Source organism: Amblyomma maculatum, chromosome 2 (genome assembly GCF_055883805.1).
Source record: "Amblyomma maculatum isolate TAMU_Amacu chromosome 2, ASM5588380v1, whole genome shotgun sequence".
NCBI classification, from domain to species: Eukaryota; Metazoa; Arthropoda; class Arachnida; order Ixodida; family Ixodidae; genus Amblyomma; species Amblyomma maculatum.
The window spans coordinates 211,121,685-211,146,128 of record NC_139345.1 but is presented as its reverse complement, the minus strand read 5'-3'; the positions used below and the strand labels follow the sequence as shown (position 1 = coordinate 211,146,128).

Below are 24,444 nucleotides of genomic sequence, written 5' to 3'. Positions count from 1 at the left end.
AGACTTGGAATGGGAGCAGTTAGGGATAAGGGTAGATGGAGAATACCTCAGTAATCTGCGATTTGCTGATGACATTGCCTTGCTAAGCAACTCGGCGGATGAACTGCAAATAATGATTGATGACCTAGACAGGAAAAGTAGAAAGGTAGGCTTGAAAATCAATTATGCAGAAGACTAAGGTAATGTTCAACAGCCTCGCGAAGGAACAGCAGTTTACATTAGGTAGCGAAATACTGGAAGTAGTAGGCGAATATGTCTACTTAGGACAGGTAGTAACCGCAGACCCGGACCACGAAAAGGAAATAACAAGAAGAATACGATTGGGATGGAGCGCATTTGGCAAGCACTCGCAGATTATGACTAGCAGCTTACCGGTATCGCTCAAGAGGAAAGTATACAACAGTTGCATCTTGCCTGTACTCACCTATGGGGCTGAAACGTGGAGGCTAACCAAGAGAGTTCTACTTAAGTTGAGGACAACCCAGAGGGCTATGGAACGAAAAATGGTAGGGGTAACATCAAGAGATAGAAAGCGTGCAGAGTGGGTCAGAGAAATAACTCAAGTTACCGACATTCTAGTAGAAATTAAGAAGAAGAAATGGACATGGGCAGGACATGTAGTGCGAAGAGAGGATAACCGATGGTCGCTGAGGGTAACAAACTGGATTCCAAGGGAAGGAAAGCGTAGCAGGGGGCGGCAGAAAGTTAGGTGGGCGGATGAGATTAAGAAGTTCGCAGGGGTCAAGTGGATGCAGCTAGCACATAACCGGGTTAAGTGGAGAAATATGGGAGAGGCCTTCGCCCTGCAGTGGGTATAATCAGGCTGATGATGATGATGATGATGACGAAGTCGGACGCAACTGTACATACTGCCTATGCTATTTGATGCTATTCAAAATGTGTTAGTGCACTTCGTTGATGTGGGCTAGCTCATGCGCTTTAATCGGCAAACGCTCCCCTCCGTCCACAGACGCTGCCAAGTCCGTGGTCCGCGGCCAGAGAAAAATGCCCAACTATTATCGCCTGGTGCGGTCCGCGTAAGAACACAAAAACATGATCATTTCGCGAAGCCTTAGAAACGGAGCTAGCGTGCAAGAAGACCGGGTGAGCCAGCGCTGCACAGCGGCAGCTGCTATGCTGCTGGAAGCAGAAAATTCCTTATCACACCTACTAGCCAGTATGCATGGGTCAGCGATCCTCACGAAGTGGTCAGTTCGGATAGGGCTTGGTAAGCACGTCAAAACAGGCTTGCGGTCGGTCGTCTGGATACACCGTAGGGGTAAAGTGAATACAAGTGTCCTGGAAAGCTCATTTGATGCCCTTCCACATGAAAGGAAAGACCAGAGTCGGCAACACCTACCAGACGTAACGTCCGCCAACCCTATGCTCAGTCAGTGCATGAACGTGTCAGCGGCCAGCTACCGCTTGCCAGAGTCATTGTCGTGACGGGAAATTACAGCGCGTTTAACAACCCCACACACGGAGAGAAAGGAAGCAAGACAGGTGCTATCTATTCCGTCCTAAAATGCACCATCTAGCCCCAATGTTATCTTGAACCATGGTCATGATGTTTTCGCTGACAATTAACTTTAGCGCCGGCGCAGCACCGGAATAAATAGCCTGACCTTAAATACCACTTGCGACATCGTAAAATGTGGCGTGCTCTCTGCTAACACACCACACTTTCCGACCACTCTCGAAGTGGAGGCTGTGGCCATAGAGATATCGGGCCGAAAGTGAGACATTCGGCCATCCCCAGCTTCCTGTTAGCTCGCCCGCCCATTCTAGGTTGTAAAAGGTAACACAGTTGGTTCCCGCCATGCAGGAGCGGTACTCACCACAGAGTAGTGCCCTGCGTCGCCCTGGGTGGCCAGGCCAAACCACGATGGGACCCGGTCCGAGAGCGGATGCTGCGAATAGTCCTCGTAGCCGGCCGTGTAGCGAGAGAAGCGGTATGGCGTAGGCGACCGGCCGTGGGGACGCCGCAGAGTTCCGTCCGAGTGCCAGCTGCGCTCCCTGCGTCGCTTTTGTCGCCGCTTCTTACGGCGTCTACTGCGCTCGTCGTAGTCACCTTCGTCGCCTCCCTCGACCAGCAGCTCGGAGCGGTCCTCTTCGCGCCTCTGCAGGTCACCCCAGTCACCCACCCGCTCCGCCGCTGCTACTTGGTAACAGGTCACTGACTGCCTGGTCGTCACTGTGTCACTAGAAGACTTGTCGTCGGCTCCTTTAATTGTGTATCGCTTGCCCGCAAGCAGCTTTCTCGGATCCACGCGGGTAATGTGCGTGATGAACTCGAACTCTTTCGAACAGCGACCCGAACGTGAGGCCGAGGAGCGGCGCCTCCCCGTGGATGTGCTGGCGCGAGATGTGCTGCCCATCGTCGAGGACGATGAGCTACCCGACGTGGATGAGCTACGGCGCGTCGTCGATGAACGGCGCCGTGTTGAGGAAGAGCGCCTCGTTGTCGACGAGTTCCGCCGACGGCGGCGCCTTCGCCGGGGCTTATTTGGAGCGGTGTCACCTTCATTGAGGCCTAGCCAGGAGCAGAGTGTGCTCACACATGAGTCCTGCTTACGCTCGACCTTTTGACGCCGGGAGCGCCTGCGTCGCCCAGGAGACGAAGGCGACGCACGACGGGAGAGAGGCAGAGTCGGCATCGCTCGAAACTCGTCGGCCACATTCTCCAGCATCTGACAGCACTGCTCCAGTGCGTTGGCCACGCTAGCCGCTGGTCCCGCCATCCTCGTCGGCCCCGTAGTGAAAATCTGGCTCTGCGCCAATGTCAAACCGGCCGGAGAGAACTGGGCTTGCTCCTGAAGACGCTCGAATGGAATGTCCCCCGTGCTCTCCCAGTCCCGGAGTGCGCGCTGCTTGGCGGCGCGTCGTCGACGCCTTTTCTCCTTGCGAGCGCGGCGCCGCCTCCGGCGCTCCGTGCGGCGCTCCCTGCTTCTGAGCCGTTTTAGTTCGCGTTCCGTCCGGTTGTTGACCATCATGCTCAGCTGGTTGAGGATCTGGGCCTCCTTCTGCACGTCCGAGCTCGAGCTGCTGGACCGGCGCGCGCCGGCGACCGCCAACGGAGCCGCCGCACCCAACATCGGAGCACCAAGCAAAGTGGGCGAGGCCATCATTAGGGGCGCGGCGACACCCTCGCGCGGAGGGCTCACGCAAACCTTGGTGTCGATGCGTGGCATGCCATCGGCGCCCGTAACTTTCTTGGAGGTGGTGCGTATGATGCGCGCACCGGGACTGATGTCCCCGGGGCGTGTCCCGTAGCAAAGGCGAGACCGGCGGCCCCCGACGCGACAGCCTGGAAGCTCGATGCGCCGAACGATGTTCTCTTGCGATGTGGAGTAGCGCGGCTCTCCGTCTGGCGATGGAAGTTCCTCAATTGTTTGTCGAGTGATGGCTTCGATTCCCCGGCGAGGCGGAGGCGGCGGCTCTTCTTCAGGTTGGATCATTTCAATCTCGGTCTTAGTGCGGATCTTTATCTGCGGCCCCCCAGGAGCTTGAACTACCTGCTCTGTTATTACTCCAGGATCTGACACTTCTATAGCAACTGGTGCGATATCAACCCCTGGCACTGCCGGAATGGCCTGCACGTTAAACTGCTGGGCCATTGACTGCTCTGAAGAGCCAAAGAGACCAGCCGGCGGCGCTCCTTCGGGAGACGTCAGCAGTGGCTCTAAATTGGGCGGTTCCTGTGAAGACAACCTGTTGAATGTCTCGGGTGAGCCAACCATGCGGATCCTTTCTAACACCGGCCCGTCCAAGGAAGACGATGACGAGCGCTCATGCGTGATCATAATCATGCCGTCTGGGAAACCCATCGGAGGTAACGGTGGTATGTCCTCCTTGCACGGCTGTGGCGCTGCTGCTGCCTGTGGCGCAGAAGGTGGAGGTGATGCAGGAGCAGGAGGAGGGGTAGAAGGCGGCGCCGCTGCTGGCGGTGGGCTGGCTGGAGGCGGGGTCTTGGACTTTTTCTTGCTTCCCTTCTTTTTGGCCTTGGATTTCTTGCGTTTTCCCTTGCTTTTCTTACTTTTCTTCTTCTTTTTCTTTTTTTTCTTGCTCTTCTTACTCTTCTTGCTCTTGCTTCCTTTGCTCTTCCTCTTCTTCTTCTTCTTTTTCTTCTTTTTTTTCTTTTTCTTTTTCTTCTTTTTGCTGCTGCTCTCACCCACGTCGTCGTCGTCATCATCTCTTTTGATTGGCTTCCCCAGTTCGAAGCGATACTTCTTCCGGCGCCGTCGGCGCTTCTTTTTCTTTTTCTTTTTTCGCTTTTTACGCTTTAGCGTCTCCTCGTGCGGCCTCTCCGGAAGCAATGCCTGTTCCTTGGTGTCGGCGCGACGCGTCATGTGCACCACAACGTCCGATGCCTGGTGCTTGTCGAACTCCTGGACGCGCACGTCTTTCTCGAAAGAGAGCCTCTTGTTCTCCTTGACGATCTCCTCGCCCCAGTCGAGGTCCGACGGGGTGTCACCCATCGAGATGTCCCACCTGTAATGATAACCGCTCTCTTGTTCCACGACGGGACGTCGCGTCAGCGGCGTTACCTCCTGTGCCGCTGGCGCGGCGGCACCAGCGGCTGCTGGAGGCGGTGCTGCCATGGCACGGACACCAGACTCGGTCACTCGCAGTGGCCCTGTCCGTCTCTCTTACTAGCCAACGCACGCTGCCGCAGCTCAAGGCTCACCAGAAACCGCGGCGCACGTCACCATCACGGGTAGCCGCCTTCGGTGTCCGCTGCCGAAGGCCACAGCACACATGTATACTTCCTCCATGCGAAGGGGCAATGGCGCACCTCGTCCTCGTCTTTGTTCACCGCTGCACTGTACCCGACGACGATGATGATGATTATGGCCTCAGTCTCAGTGGCGCATATCCACAAGGGGGCTTGGCGAAGGTGCATTGCAGACACAAGCACATTAATAAACAAGGAGTGCACTGTTTGGATAGTTTCGTGCTTTAGGAGAGTGATTTGAATAAAAAGTAAAAAGAAATCCCTACTACACTTTCCCTGAAGAAGGAATAGAGGAAGTCTTGCCCCAGCAAGATGAATCTCGAAATGATTTCTATGGAGAGAAGCAAACCGATAGGAAAAGGTGATGTATAGACCTCCTTCGCTCTGCTACGTCATGAAGATGCTGGGGCGCTGTCTTCATTTGCGACTTTCGCGCGGTAGGCAAAAAAAAAACTTCAGTTGCGTTTGCCTACCGTGAATGCGAAGTAGTTTGCTGCTGAAAGCCACAGAAAGGGGAGCTTGCACAGGTTTCTTGGCCACGAAGGCCGCCGCGGGGAAGCGCGAAGACTGGATACCGACGCCGGCTCATATTTGTCCCGGCTAAGTAGGAGCTTATTCACCTTTATGCTATAGCGTTCTATGTGATCAAAGGTTGCGAATAACCCCAGTTTGGCCTTCTTTACGACGCGTAATGAAATCATGGTACTGCCTTTGAGCGGGCGTGCGACTGCGCCCGTAACACATGTAGACGAGGCAGCCAGAACATTGTAAAGCGTATAGGTCTTTACGACGCGTAATGAAATCATGGTACTGCCTTTGAGCGGGCGTGCGACTGCGCCCGTAACACATGTAGACGAGGCAGCCAGAACATTGTAAAGCGTATAGGCCTGTTTCTTTGTTGGAGCATGCATAGATGTGCTTACCTATGTAGACATTTCCTCAAATACTTTTTTTTTTTTCGCTTTCACAACTGTACGTATACGTAGTGAGCTGCTGCGCAAGCCATCTATCTTCCACTCCTCCGACGTTATGTTGCATGGCTAACATTCGCCGTGTTCACCTCAAATAATTTTATTTATTTGGTGATGATCCCCAGGCGAAAATGAACAGTTAGTAGACTTTCCTCGGCAGCACCCACTTGAGCTGGCAATTCTCTTTTCCAATTGAATTACTAGTTGGATTGCCATTTTCCGGCTGGAAGATGGTGAGATTCCAGCGGGAAATTTCCCAGCTGGAGCATCACTAGAGGTGTAAATTTCCCAGCTAGAAATTGAAACATTTCAGCTGGACATGAGTTCTGGTTCAATAACACAGCTGGAAATCGATGTCATTTCAGCATTGGCAGCTGCTGGTTTGCTCAATTGCATTTTTTTTTTGTAGCGAGCTGTTTTAGTTGTATTCGCAGCGGCTAATTGTGAATGTGAGCTGTGGGTTTGAGTATCACCGAAATACATATGGGCTCATGATTCAAATACTCTGAGGATATTTACCTGAGCTACGTGTTGCATGGCACACTCTCATATTCTGAGTTAATCCCACATTGAAATGCGGCCACGGTGGACGGCGTTGAACTAGGTCGCCCAACCTACGGAACCACAACGGGCACTGCAGCTTGTAAAGAAAGCTAAAACCGTGAATACCCGTGATAAAATTGAGAACTGTAACGCCGACAGCCACCCACGAACAGAGCAGATACAACAGGCGCGCAGCGTGTTGATTTGAACTAATAACGTAAGAATAAGCAAATCCGTACGGGCTACATCTGAAGAATCACCTAAGAGTGCAATAATAATTCGAGTAGAATACTCAGTAAGTGATTTGCGCGCGCTGTTTACGAGCGAGAACAATTAGCGTCTACTTACTCTACTCAGAATAGCTGTAAGCATCATGAAGCTCTGTTCTTCTCGATGCGGTCCGCGGTTAATTTACTGGGCACGTTTACTGGGCACGTTGCTGTTCTCGCCGTTGCTCACTTTCGCTGGCGGGCAGCAACGCTTCGCTTGCGAGCTTTGAACTCCCTCTGTCTGTAGGGCGTGCGTGTCTGAAAGCTGCACGCCTGTACGTAGAGTTTTTCTATGTATCTCTTTTGTCCTCACTGCTGAGGCTCAAGAAATACTCACAATACAGTGGGTTTACACGAACCCGAAAAAGTCGAGTCGGGTCGTCGGGTCCCCTTTTAGAGTGAAAGGTAAAAACCTAGAGGAATAGGGTAGAAGGACAGTCAAGCGTTTCAAATTCAAAACTTGCTCTTCCTCTCGAATAATCGATTCGACCTGCATTCCGCCAAGTTTATGTACTGAAGGCTAGAGCACATGGTTATTCCATCTGCGAAAAAAAGGCGCCCGCATAACACAATACGCTCTTGACAAGCTTGGCTAGTGCCGTGTTTTTTGCCTGCCGTGGATCGCAGACGACTGCAGCGCCACCTCGACCACCTTGTTTGTTTGTATATGGAGGAGATCTATAAACTCAAATTTTCCACATGGCTCACAAAGCTTCCATAGATAATCTTGCTTGAGAGAAATAAAGATTTAGTAAAGTTATTATGCAGTGCACGATGGTCATAGGCTAAAGGAGGCTATGACTATACCTGCCACCAAAGATAAAAAGATGAGATCTTATAAGTAACACTCCCCCCCCCCTTCCTCCTCCAGAAAAAGGTTTCCTGCCCTTGATTGCACCAAGATAAGCTGAGTTTGCTTTGGAGGTTGCCCTGTGGAGGTATTGTAAACAAGCGCTGCCCTATTCAGGCTGTCCTCCGAAGCCTACGAAGACTGGCCGGCAGCCAGTGGTGGCGCCAGGCGCAAGCATTGCTGATCATCGTTTAGGAATTCGTCGTGTTGACCCTCCTCGTTCTTCGTTAGGCCGCGGGCAATTCTTGAGAATAAAGAATCAACGCCTCCTTCTCATTTAGCATCACAGAGCTGCGTGCATCGCCAACAGAATGCGCCGTCCCTATGGTTATACATATTAGGGCTAGCACAACTGCGGGTTCCGGACAGTACAAGTTAGTGAGAAGGCGATAATCTAGAAGCGTTGTCATTTCACTGAAAAACAGGAATATTAAACTTCCAGTGTTTTGTGACCAATCAGCTTAATATACTGTCAACTGCTTTACGCCATATCCCCGCAATCTTTCTCATCTGCCCACCAGACCCTGAAAAGCTCAGGTTACGCGTGCCTTCTTAAGTATCCAGTCTGTTACCCTTAGCGACAGTCGGTTGCCACGTGTTCATATTGCGTGGCTTCTTCATTTTAGGTTGGACAAACTAGCTTTTCTTCCCGAACTCCTCTCCACTGAAAAGGGGTCCATCACAGAAAGAAAACTGGATAACACTGAGGTACAATTAATCATCTAACATTCTCCCGCGAAGATTTTTAATCTGGCAGTTGTAGCATGCAGACGTGTACACGTGCATTGAAAGAAAGATTACTGGCAGCACCGTACTTCGCTTACGAAAGTGGCACCCGGCCAACCAAGCTCGCTTGTTGACATTTTTATTTTTGCTGCTTGCTCGCGCGCCAAGGATAAACAACTGAACGGAAATGGAAAAAGGCCGCAGTTTCCTGCCCGCGCCTTCGCAGCTTGAATCTTTGACAAATGAACGATAATTCCTTCTGGATGACGTCACGCACAGCGTCTGAGGCTTATAGACAGAATTCGCCCTTAAGACCGGCTTGAGCAATCACTCAGGTGCGCAGCAACCGAAAAAAAAACTGTGGTCGACTAAGATTTACTTCCAAATGGTAATAATGTGCTGAAACACGTAACGTTTTATTTTGCTTTCAGTTCAAGGCTAAAGTTTCAGGCTTCTGGCAAGGACCGGAAGAATCGAACACTGTACACTTCAGTGGTAGCATACTCGAGAAGTTTTAGGGATTTTTTTTTTTTTTGTGGTACAAAGCAGTGGCGTTTGGACTAAGGTGATAGATATGCCGGTTGATGCAACTCAAGGATGCTACTTGAAAAAAGGTGAGCTTGAATTCCCTGCGCCCGGATGGAAGATAATAGCGACTGCAAGAAAGTTGCATTGAAGCATGCGGAGGAGTGATCGACTGCGGCATTAGCTATAAGAACTAGGATAGAAGCTGTTCCGAATGGCTGTGATCTTGAATTGGTTCAAGCTGGAAACATAGCATCGGCCGCAGTCTTTCAGAGAATAGAATTGCTACGACAGACTCGTACCAGATTTTCTCCCTTGACATCGGTAATGTTGCACTGAGCACCATTTGACTGCATGCAGATCTTAAAGGTCGCCCGTACCGCGCTCCCGCGACACTGGTGTCATTTGGGCCCTCCGAGAGATTTCCTGTACTGGCCAGATGAGCTATTTTTAGACGGTTGCCTGCGATAGCAGCTTGTGGAAGCAATAGAATGTTGGCAAAGATTTCATGTGAAAATCATCAAGCTTCCTTGGCGTTCACGTGATATGGAGCACATGAGGATTGTGTTAGTTCTAATGCCAGGAAAGTATCCGCTGAGTCTTCGCTGCAGCTGAGTTGGCCACATTCGGCGCCAGCGCCGCACGCCTTGGTGAAGCCATTTCGGAAGCTTTGGACATGCAGTGGATCGCGCTGCATTCTGAGCTATCTGGCACTTTGGTTCAGCGGCAACGAATGCATGACGATGACGGGGCTACAGTACACATCATAGATGTGATGGCTGTTGTGGACGCTGCTGTTGTCAGCTGAGCGATGAGCTCCCATCAGAAAGGGGAGCGAAGATACCTTCGTCCAATAGCAATGAAGGGCAACCTGCAATGACTGGCCTCCTAAATTCCGCTCGTACGTTCCTTTATGCATTTTATTTATTTATTTATTTCATTCCTTATTTCTTTCTCTTCTTTCTTTCGTTCTTTTCTCTTCTCTTTCTTTTTCTTTTTCATGCCCATTTGTGAGTGCAGATAAATATTGTTAATATTATTTTAATCTGCAGAGCTAAACCTACTGAACCCAGCCTCAGCATAACTAACCGCTTGCAATTCAGTGCATTCTGCGCAAAAATCTTCTGCAAAAAAAAAAGAAAAAAAAAAAAAGAAGAGACAGCTGCACACACCTCCTGTAAAGCCAGCAGTTAAGTCGCCGCTTCACTACGTTGAGAAGACAGTTGATGGAAAGGCCATTGAAACAGTTCGGCCTCAGTTTAAGTAGCCCGATATTGTTATCATTTGGCGCCACCATCCTTGAACACAGACACAGATCTGTTTTTACCGCCATTCAATTTTTTGTACTGGAATCAAATCGTTTGCCTTGCTAAATATTTCAACATCACTTGTTCTGCAATTCCAGTGTCAATCTCCCGTGCGTGTTTATTTTATATTTATTTATATCCCTTTTTGTTTCCTTTCCTCTACCCCTCAAATCACTTTTTTTTACATGAAAGTAAATTTCAAAAAATTTCTTCGCTACCCAGCTTTTGGCCGATCTCCCTCTGTATGTGCCATATGTTATTTGGTCAACAACAACAACAACAACAAAAAGTCAGCAGTTTCGTCGGTACTGCATTTTCGTCAATAGAGTGCAGCAGTGTCCACCTTCAGCGTGTTTCGTCGGCTGTCGTCGATGCTGCTGGTCCGCTCGGCTTCGTGGTCCTCGCTGTACACCGGAAGAGACAGAGGACAACGGAAAGCCTCTGAAGCATCCTATAGATCAGAATATGTGTGGTGAGAAAAAGGCATTTGGTTTGTGCGATATCCTCGGGAAGTGTAAATGCAAAAAGGAGTGCGATGATAGAGGCGCCTGACTTGAAGGCGGGCCAACCCATTCCAAGGGCGGCGTTCAATACAACAGATACAAAAAATGGCAAGCCTCGCAGCATTTCAAGTAGCTACCCTTACCGTTAGGGTTTGCACAATCGTCGGAGGCATTGATAGTTGCGGCATGTTTTAAAAAATGGAGTGTGATGTTGACAGCCATCCAGGTAGCCGATCTGTTCAATTGTGCTTGGAGCGATGAATACCGAGTGGTGTTAGGTAAGCGTAAGGCCCTGGTGAGGCTTTACTTACTGATTTAGCGTGTTTATACAGCCAGGTGGATATTTGGAAAGGTTAAAGATGATAATAATCCTGTTCCTTCTCACTGTTCCTTTAGCACTAAGTTTGACAAGAATACCATACGATTCCCTAGCCACGTTAGCAACCGTTATCGGTTACTGGGTGTGGCCCATATTCTTTACTGATCACTGTTTGGTGTTTGTTCAAGATAAGAAAGTTCAGGTAACGGTCTAAAACAAATGTCTCCTGTCTGATGGAATCTTTCAAAGTGCAAAGAGGAGCCGGTAGTGGAGGGCTTCGGAGTAATTTCGACCACCTGGGGATATTTAACGTGCGTTAAAATGCCAGCGCACATAACGATCCCCAGGTGGTCGAAATTACTCCGGAGCCCTTTACTACAGCTCCTCGTTCTCTCTATCCACTTTCACTCCCACCTTTCTCCCTTCCCTTACGGCGCGGTTCAAGTGTCCACAGAACCGCCTGACAGATACTGCGCCTTTCCCTTCCTGTGAACCAATTATTATTATTATTTTGACTCTGACGTCAGGAAATTTTGGGAAGAATCTTCAACTACAGATTTTATTTTAGTGTTCGGTATCTGGTCACCTGCGAAACAAAGCAAAAAGTGCCTTATTCCATATCTAAGGAAACATTTATTTAAAAATTTGAAGATGTGTACATGATGAAATGGTAAAAAAAAAACTAAAGTTCTTATAAAGATATAGGTTGGCTTTTTTTTTTTTTTTTTAGCCGACGAGAGCGCTCCTGTCGCGTGGCGTTCCTTAGCACGCGTTCAATGTGGCATTGCAGATATAAGGGGCGCATCCTGCCTCGGCCACTCAGAACGCCCCAAAAGTGGGACACACTTTGTCCATCACAGCATGAGCCATTAAAGGCTTTCGCCTTAAAAAAGAAACTCGCCACAGAATATCCGCCGAGCCATTACCATCCCAAGCACATGCATTCAGAATATCACCAAGACCGCCGACAGGCAAGAGCCACTCACCTCTCTCGAATATGGGACAGCCAACCGAATACTCTGTACGTAGACGCTGCTGGCCCTGTTAACGGACACATGGCCATTACCGTGACGTATCTCCAGCGGGCACTCTTCTCAACTATGCCTCTCTTCGCACCACCGAGCCGAGTATTGCCGAAGAAGCAGCCATCGCTCTGGCCGCCGTAACTAATGCACAAGCTACCATCATGTCAGATTCCCACACCACCTGCCGTAACTATCTTCACGGACGCATCGGTGCCGCCAGCCGCCGAATCCTCGTCGCTAATCCTCCGAAAAGGATCAGTGTGATCTGGATTCCGGGACACCAGTCGATGCCCGGCAGTGAAGCTTCCCATCGACACGCTCGCGCGCTCCTTCTCCAAGCCTGCCCTTTCCCGGATCACACGTATGCCTCCCCGATCCTTAGAAGAGACAGGTACTCCCCTGATGGGGCTGGGACAGGTAGGTCACCGCCGCTTGCGGCGGGGGCTAGCCTGCCACAGAAGTTTTATCTGTCATCATCATCATCAGCCTGATTATACCCACTGCAGGGCGAAGGCCTCTCCCATAATTCTCCACTTAACCCGGTTCTGTGCTAGCTGCATCCACTTGACCCCTACGAACTTCTTAACCTCATCCGCCCACCTAACTGTCTGCCGCCCCCTGCTACGCTTTCCTTCCCTTGGAATCCAGTTTGTTACCCTCAGCGACCATCGGTTATCCTCTCTTCGCACTACATGTCCTGCCCATGTCCATTTCTTCTTCTTAATTTCCACTAGAATGTCGGTAACTTGAGTTATTTCTCTGACCCACTCTGCACGCTTTCTATCTCTTGATGTTACCCCTACCATTTTTCGTTCCATAGCCCTCTGGGTTGTCCTCAACTTAAGTAGAACTCTCTTGGTTAGCCTCCACGTTTCAGCCCCATAGGTGAGTACAGGCAAGATGCAACTTGTATACTTTCCTCTTGGGCGTTACCGGTAAGCCGCTAGTCATAATCTGCGAGTGCTTGCTAAATGCGCTCCATCCCAATCTTATTCTTCTTATTTAATTTTCATGGCCCGGATCTGCGATTACTACTTGTTCTAAGTAGACATACTCGCCTACTACTTCCAGTATTTCGCTACCTAATGTAAACTGATGTTCCTTCCCGAGGCTGTTAAACATTACCTTAGTCTTCTGCATATTGATTTTCAAGCCTACCTTTCTACTTTTCCTGTCTAGGTCATCAATCATTATTTGCAGTTCATCCCTCGAGTTGCTTAGCAAGGCAATGTCATCAGCAAATCGCAGATTACTGAGGTATTCTCCGTCTACCCTTATCCCTAACTGCTCCCATTCCAAGTCTTTGAATACTTCCTCTAAACAAGCTGTGAATAGTACTGGGGAGATTATGTCTCCTTGCCTAACACCTTTCTTTATGGTAATTTTGTTACTTTCTTTATGCAGAACTATGGTTGCTGTGCAGCCACTATATATATCTTCCAGCACTTTCACGCACGGCTCGTCTACCCCCTGATTTCGCAATGCCTGCATCACCGCCGAAGTTTCAACTGAGTCAAATGCTTTTTTCGTAATCAATGAATGCTATGTGTAAGGGCTGGTTATATTCCGAGCATTTTTCTATCTCCTGATTGATGGTATGGATATGATCGATAGTAGAGTACCGTTTCCGAAACCCTGCTTGATCCTTTGCTTGATTGCAGTCTAAGGTTGTCCTGATTCTATTAGCAATTACCTTAGTAAATACCTTATACGTAACAGACAGTAAGCTGATTGGTCTGTAATTTTTAAGGTCCTTAGGGTCCCCTTTCTTGTGAATGAGGATAATGTTTGCATTCTTCCATGGTTCCGGTACCGTCGATGATACCAGGCACTGCGTATACAGGGTGGCCAGTTTTTCTAGCACGATATCCCCCCATCCTTCAGCAAATCTGTAGTTATCTGATTCCCTCCAGCTGATTTCCCCCTTTTCATAGTTTCTAGCGCTTCCTTGCCCTCGTCCTTCGTCACAGGTGGAACGTCTGACTGTTTTTCCTTGCCGCCAATCTCTTTGTGGTCCTGACTACTTTGGCTACTGTAGAGATCTGTATAGAACTCCTCGGCTACTTTGACTATCTTTTCCATATTAGTGATGACATTGGCCGCCTTGTCCCTTATCGCATACATCTGGTTTTTGCCTATGCCCAATTTCTTCTTTACCGCTTTAAGGCTTCCCCCGTTCTTTACAGCATGCTCAATTTTCTCCATGTTATACTTGCTTATATCGGCCTCCTTGCGCTTATTGATTAGCTTTGATATCTCGGCCAATTCGATCTGGTCTGTTGGATTGGAAGCTTTCATTCTCTGGCGTTTCTTAATCAAATCTTTCGTCTCCTTAGACAGCTTACCGGTATTCTCTCTAACTATCCTACCGCCTACTTCTACCGCGCACTCAGTAATGATATCTCTGAAATTATTGTTCCTTGCCTCTAGGGTAATGTCGCCATCCTCAGTTAGAGCTGAAAACCTATTCTGTAGCGAGATCCTGAACTCTTCTGCCCTCCCCCTCACCGCTAATTCGTTGATGGGTTTCTTTCTTACTAATCTGTTGCGTTCCTTCTTCAGGTTTAGGCTAATTCGGGACCTCACCATCCTGTGGTCACTGCATCGCACTTTCCCAATTACCTCTACATCTTGCATAATGGCGGGGGTTGAACACATGATGAAGTCGATTTCATTTTTATCTGTTGTGGGCCGTTACTGCACCCGCCACCGTTTCGGTGGTGGACGACGGCTGTTGTTGCGGCGCGCGTCCTTCTCTCCCTCTTCCTTTTCTTTCTTCTCTAGTTACTCCCACCTTCCTCCCTTCCCTTACGGCGCGGTTGCGGTGTCCACAGAAAACAAGTGAGACAGTTACCGTGCCTTTCCCTTCCTATAAATAAATCATTTTTTTTTTTCTCTAGTTTCTCTTCTGTCTGCCCCGCCGGGGTGGTGCAGTGGTAAGACGCCCGACTACTGTGCCGGAGTACCCGGGTTCGAACCCGACCTCGGCGGCTGCGTTTCGATAGAGGCGAAACGAAGAGGCGTCCGTGTGCTGTGCGATGTCAGCGCACGTTAAAGATCCCCAGGTGGTCGAAATTACTCCGTAGCCCTCCTCTACGGCTCTTCTTTCTCTCTTTCCACTTTCACTCCCACCTTCCTCCCTTCCCTTACGGTGCGGTTGAGGTGTCCACAGAAAAACAAGTGAGACAGTTACCGCGCCTTTCCCTTCCTATAAGTAAATCGGGCATAAAATCTCTCGTCTGTCTGCACGAGGCAGCGGTTGGTCGAAATTACTCCGTAGCCCTCCTCTACGGCTCTTCTTTCTCTCTTTCCACTTTCACTCCCACCTTCCTCCCTTCCCTTACGGTGCGGTTGAGATGTTCACAGAAAAACAAGCGAGACAGTTACCGCGCCTTTCCCTTCCTATAAATAAATCGGGCATAAAATCTCTCGTCTGTCTACACGAGGCAGCGGTTGGTCGAAATTACTCCGTAGCTCTCCTCTACGGCTCTTCTTTCTCTCTTTCCACTTTCACTCCCACCTTCCTCCCTTCCCTTACGGTGCGGTTGAGGTGTCCACAGAAAAACAAGCGAGACAGTTACCGCGCCTTTCCCTTCCTATAAATCAATCAATCAGGCAGCGGAGTTGGCTCAGCTACAGAGCCAGTAGCAGGCCCGTGCATTTTCGTTTCCTTCTTCCTACAGCCACAACAACAACATACATACATAGAACTGCTTGAACATTACAGGCTGTCTCGCCGTACATTGCCTCCCCCTTCTCCCACCCTGTCTACTCAAGAAGCAGCAACTTACCGCCGCCTGCAAACTAATACCTTTGTTGCACCATTTCTCCTAAATCTCTGGTACCCCTCCCTTTATTCCCCTGACTCCCCACATTGCGCTGAGCGGGCAACGCTCTACCACATGGTTTGGGCGTTCCAAGTTACCCCTTCTCACGGTGCAAGTATATTATTCTTACACCGTGCTCTTTCTTTAAGCCCTCTCCCCTACCCCTGCACGGAAGATTGGGAGGCCGCCATGCAGGACCCCTGCCTGGAGCGCCCGCAATGGCTGGCTCGCCGCGCTGTTAGTCCAGCCACGGCCAGAGGGACCCTGGACTGAGGGTCCCCCCCCCCCTCGCTGACTATATACATAAAGATGTTTTGTCCTCCTCCTCCTCGGCACAAAACGGTGAAACACGAGCGCAAACGAAGCCGCGCGCGAAGCGGCAGCCACGGTGGCGAACGCAAAACAAAAAGGAAAAAAAAAAAAATGACGCGCTCGTCATGCCAGCCAATGGGAGACGCGTAACGGCGCGCTTGAAGAGCGCACCGCGTGACAGCTAATCAGAGGCCATAAACGGCCACCTCCGGAAAGCCAGCGCGCGCAGCCATTCTATAGTGTACTAGTACACTGTAGCCATTCCGCTTGAGCGACGCCATTTTGAGATAGCGCAAATTGCGCACAAAGAAATCAGCTTCAAACCAGGCCCAAGATGGCTGTGTAACCCAATTAGGAAGAACATGTCTAGAGGCTTGCCAAAAAACGGCAATGCAGAGAGATATAGTAGAGACTGCGGTACTAGATCGTCTTTTTTTTTTTCAAGGTCTGTTGCAAAATATCCCGATTGCATCTTACAATCGATGAAGCAGTGATCAATGTATTTCGGAGAATCACGAAGGCGGCAATTCACTCGTGATAGAAATGTACAGCGCAGAGAAAGACAAGGACAAAATGAAGACACATGGGACACTTACTGTGGATATGAAAATTAATTACTGTAGACAGTTTACTGAAGTTACAAAAATGCTTTTTTTCCCTAACCTCGTTTTAACAGGCAGGGTCTCAGCGTGTAACAAAGAAAGTTTTCGTAAGCCTTTGTCAAAAGGGCCAGGAGGTCTGCTTCTGAGCCGTGTAGTGACACTGATTTAGCATTACTGGAGGTCCTTCCCATTGGAGAGGGTATAGGCAAGAAATCTTACTATCAAGAGATTTGGAACACCATTCCAAGCCACCCGACGTGGATCAGAAGCACACCCCATGGGCTCTACACATTTGACAAAGACTGTACATGGCGAGGGCGGCCTTTTCCGTACTCTTTTGAGTACATCATGTCCCGGCAAACTACACAGTACGGTACATGGGTGGATGAAAGAGCATAGAAATTAAATGTTTGTACAAAGGCTTCCGCGATGCAGAAAACTGGAGCTCTGGGGAGAAACGAACAAGTAAGAAATGAAGAGATAAAAACACCTCGTGCAATACACCCCATAAGCACGGACAATAGAAACGTTAGAAGACACAATAAATTCGTTAAAACATGACCTAGATTAACTTGCACTAATGCACGTACTATTGGATGGTGGTGGTGGTGGTGAAAACGTTTATTGCATATTTGGAGGTTTGACGCGGAGCCTTAAGGGCTTCGGCCTTACAATACTGGGTGGAGACCCTAGTCAGGGACCCCATCGGCGGTTTGGGCGTGTAGGTCGCAGCAGCCGAGCAGGGTCGCCACACAGTCCTCCAGGAAAGGGTGGGGGGAAGGGATGGGTTTTGTTGGCAGGCCCATACCATGTGGTAGGTGTCAGCCACCTCCCCACAGTACTGGCACTGGCCAGTGAATTGGGAGTCAAAATGTTTAAGTACTGCCGGACACAGCATTGTGTTAGTGAAGAGGCGCAGGAGCAGGCTCTCGTTCGCTTTTCCTAACCCTTTGCAGGGGTTAGGGTATTTACGATGCGTCACGGAAAACATGAAACGCGAAACTATCTGCCGGACATACAGGTGGACTAGACCAAGGCCGCCGGCACTTACAGGCCCCAAGGTTTTCACGCCTCATTGATTCAAAAGATGAATCTCACACAAAAGTAGCAAACACTCTGTGGAAGCGCTGGATATAGTCTTTCGCAGTGAATTATTTGCAGTATATAATAAATTTAGTGTCTAGAAACAGATTACAGATGGTAGCTCTGCCAAAAATAGACTACACTATGACAAGCGATGGGTGCTGTAGTTATATTTGTCTTTTTGTAGCGCTACTTTGCTGTTTCGAACTTTGTATCTTTCCCTCGAGTGCGGACGTCCTTCGACAATTGCCCTGTAAACACGCTGAACCTTTTTTTTTTCTATCACCATGGGATAGCCAATATCATGCATCAATAAAAGAATCTTTTTTTTTTGCATGTACATTTCAGGATATCCGAATATGTTATGTGCTGGCTATTTTTCATAGTGTTACAGTTAAATCTTGTTACAAGAGACAGTGTTACAAGAGACACTCGGTTATAACAGACACTTGAAAATGGTTTGGTTGGTTTTCCTATGTATGTCCTGTAAACAACATTGCATACAAGAGACATGGTTGCAGGAGACACTCTGTTACTAAGGGCAACTTTTTCAGATCCCTAGAGTAAATTTTTCGCTATTTATAAGAGACACAACTCAGGGGTGCTCATGCAATGCAGCTGAAGCGTGCCAACTCATACATGATGCACTTCAGATTCCCTTACCTAAATTCTGTTTCATATCAGCATCCTTCTTGTTGCACTATCTCAGGAAATGAGGAACGTTTCCCCATGATTAGAAAATCAAAGCGACCCCGTTGTTTCAGCCACTGGCATCGCATTACTGTCACCTACGAAGCAAATCAAAATGCTTGAATGACATCCAGCATTTTAACTCCTCACTGTTAAAATTTGATCACAAGATGAAAGCTCAGAATCTTGATGTCTTTCTCTTTGTGGACATTGCTTCGCAGCACAAAAGTTCTCGTGCTCAAAGCCACCAAAGTTATTTTTTCCCTCCGAACTCCACACCCTACCTTCAACCAATAGGCAAAGGCATTATGCGCTCTGTCAAGTTGCTGTACAAAACAAGGTTGGTAGAACGCTTGTTGCTCAATAGGCAGCAAGACTGTACAATAGTAATTGATGCGAAGTTTGCTGTTGAGGTGATTTCAAGGTGTCTGGAATGGCTTGAGAAGTTAACCTGTTGAAAACTATTTCAGACAAGCAGGCTTTAAATGTGGTGACATGATTTAAGAGGGCCCATATATGGATACTGTAGAAAGTTTCCTTGAAGATGAAGCATGGGCGAGCATGTTTTGAGGAATTCGTATCTGCAGACGTGGATCTTGTGTGCTCCCGAAGAGCTTTCGGACTGTGCAATTCTCGCGCAAGTAAATGGCACATGTGCCATAGAGGGTGACTACGGGGACATTTCGGAAGAAAAGTGTCAGCATCTGAGGTTGATGAGCATGTAAGAGTGCTTCAAAGGTATTAGAGTAACAGGAAGGCTCGCAAAGTGAAGTGCTTTACCTCCAGAATTTTGGAAGGAATGCACTCTGCACTCACAAAAATACATACTAGTATGAATAACTTGTTTAAGCTTTCCTGAAGAATTTCCTGTTAATGCATGTGAATGCATTTATACGCTGATGTGCAGTAAACTGATCAACACAGTGCTTTTATAATTTTTAGTTACAAGATACCTTGCTTACAAGAGACATCTTTTTTGGTTCCCTTGAGTGTCTCTTGTAACGAGGTTTTACTGTATAGCCTGTTTTTTCTTTCTATTACAGAGATATCTCTTACTATGCCACATGTCAGTTTATTTTTAGCTGCACATGCTGCCAGCGGAACACCAGCGGCAGTATTTCACTTCCCATTACGCCTTTTGCCCATGCAAACCCTTAAATGAGCATCGCTGTTGATTTGCAGCTAATGATGAAGAGTTCGGTAGGTGGCGACGTGCTTTGAGCTATGGGACCGGACAGCTGGACGAGTGGCGCCGCCTCTCGGCGCTTCGCTCGTTGTAGGGCCGGCGCATTCCCAGCGCATTGCGCTTTTGGTTTGTGTGGAAATTGGAAATCCTAATTTTTAGGCGATGTGCCTGAATATGTCCCCAGGAGAGCAGAAATTTGGGCTAGTTGTGTGAAAACATCCGGTGAAACGAAGTCTGGCCAAACGAGTCTGGCGAGACGTGGTGAGTTGTTAGCTGGCAGCTACGCGAACGTGTCGGGTGCTTCTAAATACATTCATTTCTGCTGGTTTTCATATGAGTGGCGGGTGACCTGAGCACGGAGGTTTAAAGACAGATGCGCGCGTCTATGTATTTGGTTACTCTCTGGTCGAGGAAAGCACCAAATGTTTTTTCTTTTTTTTTTTAAATACGGTTGCAACCGGATGCTTTGTGCCTTCTGTTCCCCAGGAGTGACTTCACGACATTCTCGGAGCCAAAGCCATACTCCTTCATCTGTAGTTATTTTATTGACAATTAGAAATCGGGGGAACCACTGCGTACAAGAAAAGCAGCACGGAAAAGGCCGCCACCATCGTTGTTCGAGCCGCTCTTCAGTGATAGGCAGAGATGCATGTTAGCGCATCTACTTTCGCTGACATAGTTATAGAGAATTTACCCTTTTTCTCATAACAGAAAGGGGAGATAGGAGACGTGAACAATTGCTATTCCCATAAACTTCTTGTCGTTTTTCCTTCTTTTCGTTTGTCGACCAATGCCAATGTGCTGAGAAATCTGCGTTGATACTTTTAGAATCTGTTAACATTTGTGACATGCCCTTCTCGCCTAATAAAATCACTCATTGCAGAGCTCATTCAATGCCACATGTTAACAAAAGCTGCTATTAGCTCCATATAAAATGCAAACAAGAAAAAAAAACGATATTTTAGTTGATGAAAGTGAACTTGAAAGCAGTATTTTTTTTTTTTTTTTAATTTCGAAGGCACGCAGATTGCCGTTTGGCATGTCAATAGATCCCGCCCACATTTCTTCTCGAGTAGCTGCTGTTTATTTCACATTCACGTTGCACCGGTTTACATATTTTCTCAGCAGCGCCAATGTCCTGGCCGGAATTGGCGTGTCAGTGAACGAGTGTTTCCTGGTTAGGACGTAGTATAAGAAAATGCTGTTTGACTTCGGAGAAATTGCTTGTATGACTAATACTCTAAACCAGGGGCGTAGCCAGGGGTGGGGGGGGGGGTCTTATGGGGCTTCAGCGCCCCCCCCCCCTCCCCCCCCCCCCCTGAAATGTTTTTGTACTGTCATGCACCGCCATCCAATACAACCTTCGACGCTGGAAAGCATTCAGGATTTTGTCTACAGTATCATTTTCCGATTCGAAAAAACTTTTATGCATGAACACTACGAACTTGAGCTACATCTCGTAGCAACACCCATGCAGCTCGAGTCACATAAAACAAGGAGCCACTTCCGAGCACGAAGCTTGAAGGGCGTATGGATGGCGTGTGTACTCATCGCGTCAACTCGCGGCGGCAGCGGAGTGAGGTGGACGAAACAAGACAGCGTCTAAGCCAGGTTTCCATTCCTGCTTCAAAGGCGGTATCTCAATCGCCTTCGACTCCCCGCTTGCTCAAAATCCCTGTGTGTCTATCCCACTGCCCTCAGCTAAACCCTCAGCCCATAGAACTGCTGCGTGTTTGTTTTCGTGCTTTTTTTTTTCTCTTACCTTCTGCGGATCCTCACCGTGCTGTAGCAGCTCTTTATGGCACTCCCTTGTGCTTCTCTCCGTACACTACGCTCTCTCTGTGGTTGCGCTTTTTGTTTGTGGTAGTGTTTTCATTTTCGCGCTTGTTCCTAGGCGCGGAAGAAAAGGCGCCGAACGCTGGCCCAGGGGCGTTTTGGTTTTCCTTTTATTGCACTTCATTTTTTCCCTACGCCGCTGCGCAGCAAGACAGAGTTCTCTACGCGCAGCTCCGTTTCTGTTCCAACCGAGGTTCGCGCAGATTCTCCAACAGTTGAAAACAGAAGTGGATCCAGCGGTCGCCAGTAAGCGACCAAAGGCATCGAAGCGGCGCCGACGGCGGCGAAGTGACCCTTTGTGTTCTGCTGCGGCACCCCCCCTTTCGGGACGGAGACGAGCTGCCCTTTCAGAATCCCCCTTGGCGCCCACGGCGGCGACAACGGGAACCTGACCTTTTGTTGAAAGTTCGGAGGCGCATCGCCGATCAGTACTGGCCATGATCGCCGACTTTTTGAGGCAGGCGGGTGACTCCTGAGAAGTAACGCCGGTGAAATGACCTCTGCCAACGGCCGACTTCTCCGGCTAATTCGGCTTGTGAAGGAAATTTCCACCGCCTGCATGCACAAGATCGACATCAACATCGGAGATGCTAGCCCTCGCCACCGAAAGATGTGCGTAGAGGCTCCAGCACTATACCCTCGGCAGTGGGCAGCATCTCAAGTCCTTGCTTGTGCCTCGCTGATTGGGCTGTACAGATTGAACTTTGTTTCTCAGTAGGGAAGTCGGCATAATCGACCATATTTGAACGAAAAAATTGTCTCCGCCGAGAGTTCCTTTTTCGTCCTTCAAATTGTACATATTTCATCATGCAAAGAGTTGTATGAAGCATTTCTTCGCCTCTGCTCCCTGGCTGCTCCTGCTCCTTCTCCTTTATCTCGGCTCCTCATGGTTCCACTGCGGTGATGTCTAAGCCCCCGAACCCTGATCACATCACCTACACCTCGAAGCCCATCTCTTCTCATCAGCAGCAGCCTTCCGAGCCAGGACCCGGGAACCTCGGTCCGGCGATAGACATCCCAGGCGAACCCCCTTCAACAGGGATGCTGCGTTTGCCTTCGAGCCGTGCGGACGTGCGTGGCATGGGCTCCGTGAACGTTTACTCGTCGCAGCGGAACTGACCTGGACTCCATCCGACACTGTCAGCGAAGGTGTCGTGCACCTCTACGAACCATTGTTCAGACATTTCCGCTCATTGGGACCGACTTAAGAAGCTTTTCCTGTCCCGCCAGGCGTGGGAACGCGCCACCGGTTAGGCTTAACGCCGCCGGCTGCTCATCGCCTCGTGCGTCTTTGAGCCTACATCATCATAGATGGAGTACGCCGTCGAAGGCGAAGAAATTTCTTCTCAAAAATTTGAAAATGATCCACGGTGGACCCGCGCCGTCCGGGCCCGCAACAAACTCTACCCTACCATGAAGCAGTCATCAAATGACGCATCAGCAGAGTCCAATTCCCAGGCAGGTCCAGGCAAGCCAGCCCAGTCGTTGCAAGACGTATCTACTACAAACAAAATCAAGAAGCATGCTCCCCTTCCTCGTCTACCAACTTCAGATTTCAAGATCGTGTTCCGCCCGGGTGGTCGTCTCGACCTGCGTCTCGTGAATGGCGGTGCTCTTCTCCACCTTCTCTGCACTGGCACAGAGATTGACTATGCAGATGCTCGGGCTCAGGACAAGCTACGGCTTAACCCTTACAACAACTCATTCACCGTAAGTATGCCTTCAGGAGCCCGAATGAAGCGCTATGTCCAGATTCAAGAACTGCGACTTCACGACCAACAGTACCCGGTGAAAACATACGTCGCTGCCCCTGACAACGCTGTCAGGGGGATACTTTACAACGCAGTTTATAACCAGACCCAAGAAGAAATCTTCTCCGACCTTGTGGCGCTGAACGCTAGCCGGCATTTTACGATCGCCGACGCTCGACAACTAGGACGCACCAAGTCCATATTGGTTACCTTCATCGACACTATGGAGGTTCCAAAACAGCTTGTCTTCTACGGCACCCTCTACCATGTTACCCTTTCAAGGCGAAAGTTGAAGCGTGCGCCAACTGCCGCAAGCCAGGCCACCGTGCTGATGTGTGTCCCAAGGAACGCCTTTGTCCACGCTGTGGTGCGTCTCACCCCATCAAAGAAACGCCGGATTGCACTCCCAAGTGTATCATCTGCAAAGGAGCGCACTTCACAGGAACGCGCAAGTGCAAAGTGCGTTTCGAGCGCTCCGGCAACAAGACGCCTGCCTCCAATACTGGGACAACGCCTCCAGCAGGTCTACCACCAAATCCACCACCCAAAAGTCTCAGGGAGTCGCGAAGCCGCTGACGCTCTTTCTCCCGCTCAAGAACTGACCGCAGTCGGAGCCGTTCCGTGTCCTTCCCGCCACTTCCAGGCCAAAAGGTTCATCATCATCATCAGCCTGATTATACCCACTGCAGGGCGAAGGCCTCTCCCATATTTCTCCACTTAACCCGGTTCTGTGCAAGCTGCATCCACTTGACCCCTGCGAACTTCTTAATCTCATCCGCCCACCTGACTTTCTGCCGCCCTCTGCTACGCTTTCCTTCCCTTGGAATCCAGTCTGTTACCCTCAGCGACCATCGGTTATCCTCTCTTCGCACTACATGTCCTGCCCATGTCCGTTTCTTCTTCTTAATTTCTACTAGAATGTCGGTAACTTGAGTCATTTCTCTGACCCACTCTGCACGCTTTCTATCTCTTAATGTTACCCCTACCATTTTTCGTTCCATAGCCCTCTGGGTTGTTCTCAACTTAAGTAGAAGTCTCTTGGTTAGCCTCCACGTTTCAGCCCCATAGGTGAGTACAGGCAAGATGCAACTGTTGTATACTTTCCTCTTGAGCGATACCGGTAAGCTGCTAGTCATAATCTGCGAGTGCTTGCCAAATGCGCTCCATCCCAATCTTATTCTTCTTGTTATTTCCTTTTCATGGTCCGGATCTGCGGTTACTACCTGTCCTAAGTAGACATATTCGTCCACTACTTCCAGTATTTCGCTACCTGATGCAAACTGCTGTTCCTTCCCGAGGCTGTTGAACATTACCTTAGTCTTCTGCATATTGATTTTCAAGGCTACCTTTCTACTTTTCCTGTCTAGGTCATCAATCATTATTT

At 49.1% G+C, this 24,444-nt stretch overlaps 1 protein-coding gene across 1 annotated transcript in view; it reads right to left on the bottom strand.

Moving 5' to 3' along the window:
• Nucleotides 1–4,601, bottom strand: part of LOC146201217 (uncharacterized) — a 77,516-nt gene extending 72,915 nt beyond the window's left edge. Inside the window, exons 1-2 of the mRNA XM_084592503.1 lie at nucleotides 3,094–4,601; nucleotides 1,839–3,045 (exon numbers count right to left, since the gene is read on the bottom strand). Of these exons, the coding sequence (XP_084448629.1) occupies nucleotides 1,839–3,045; nucleotides 3,094–4,601 (2,715 nt within the window). The remainder of the gene's footprint in view (nucleotides 1–1,838; nucleotides 3,046–3,093) is intronic.
• Between the last annotated feature and the right edge of the window lie 19,843 nt (nucleotides 4,602–24,444).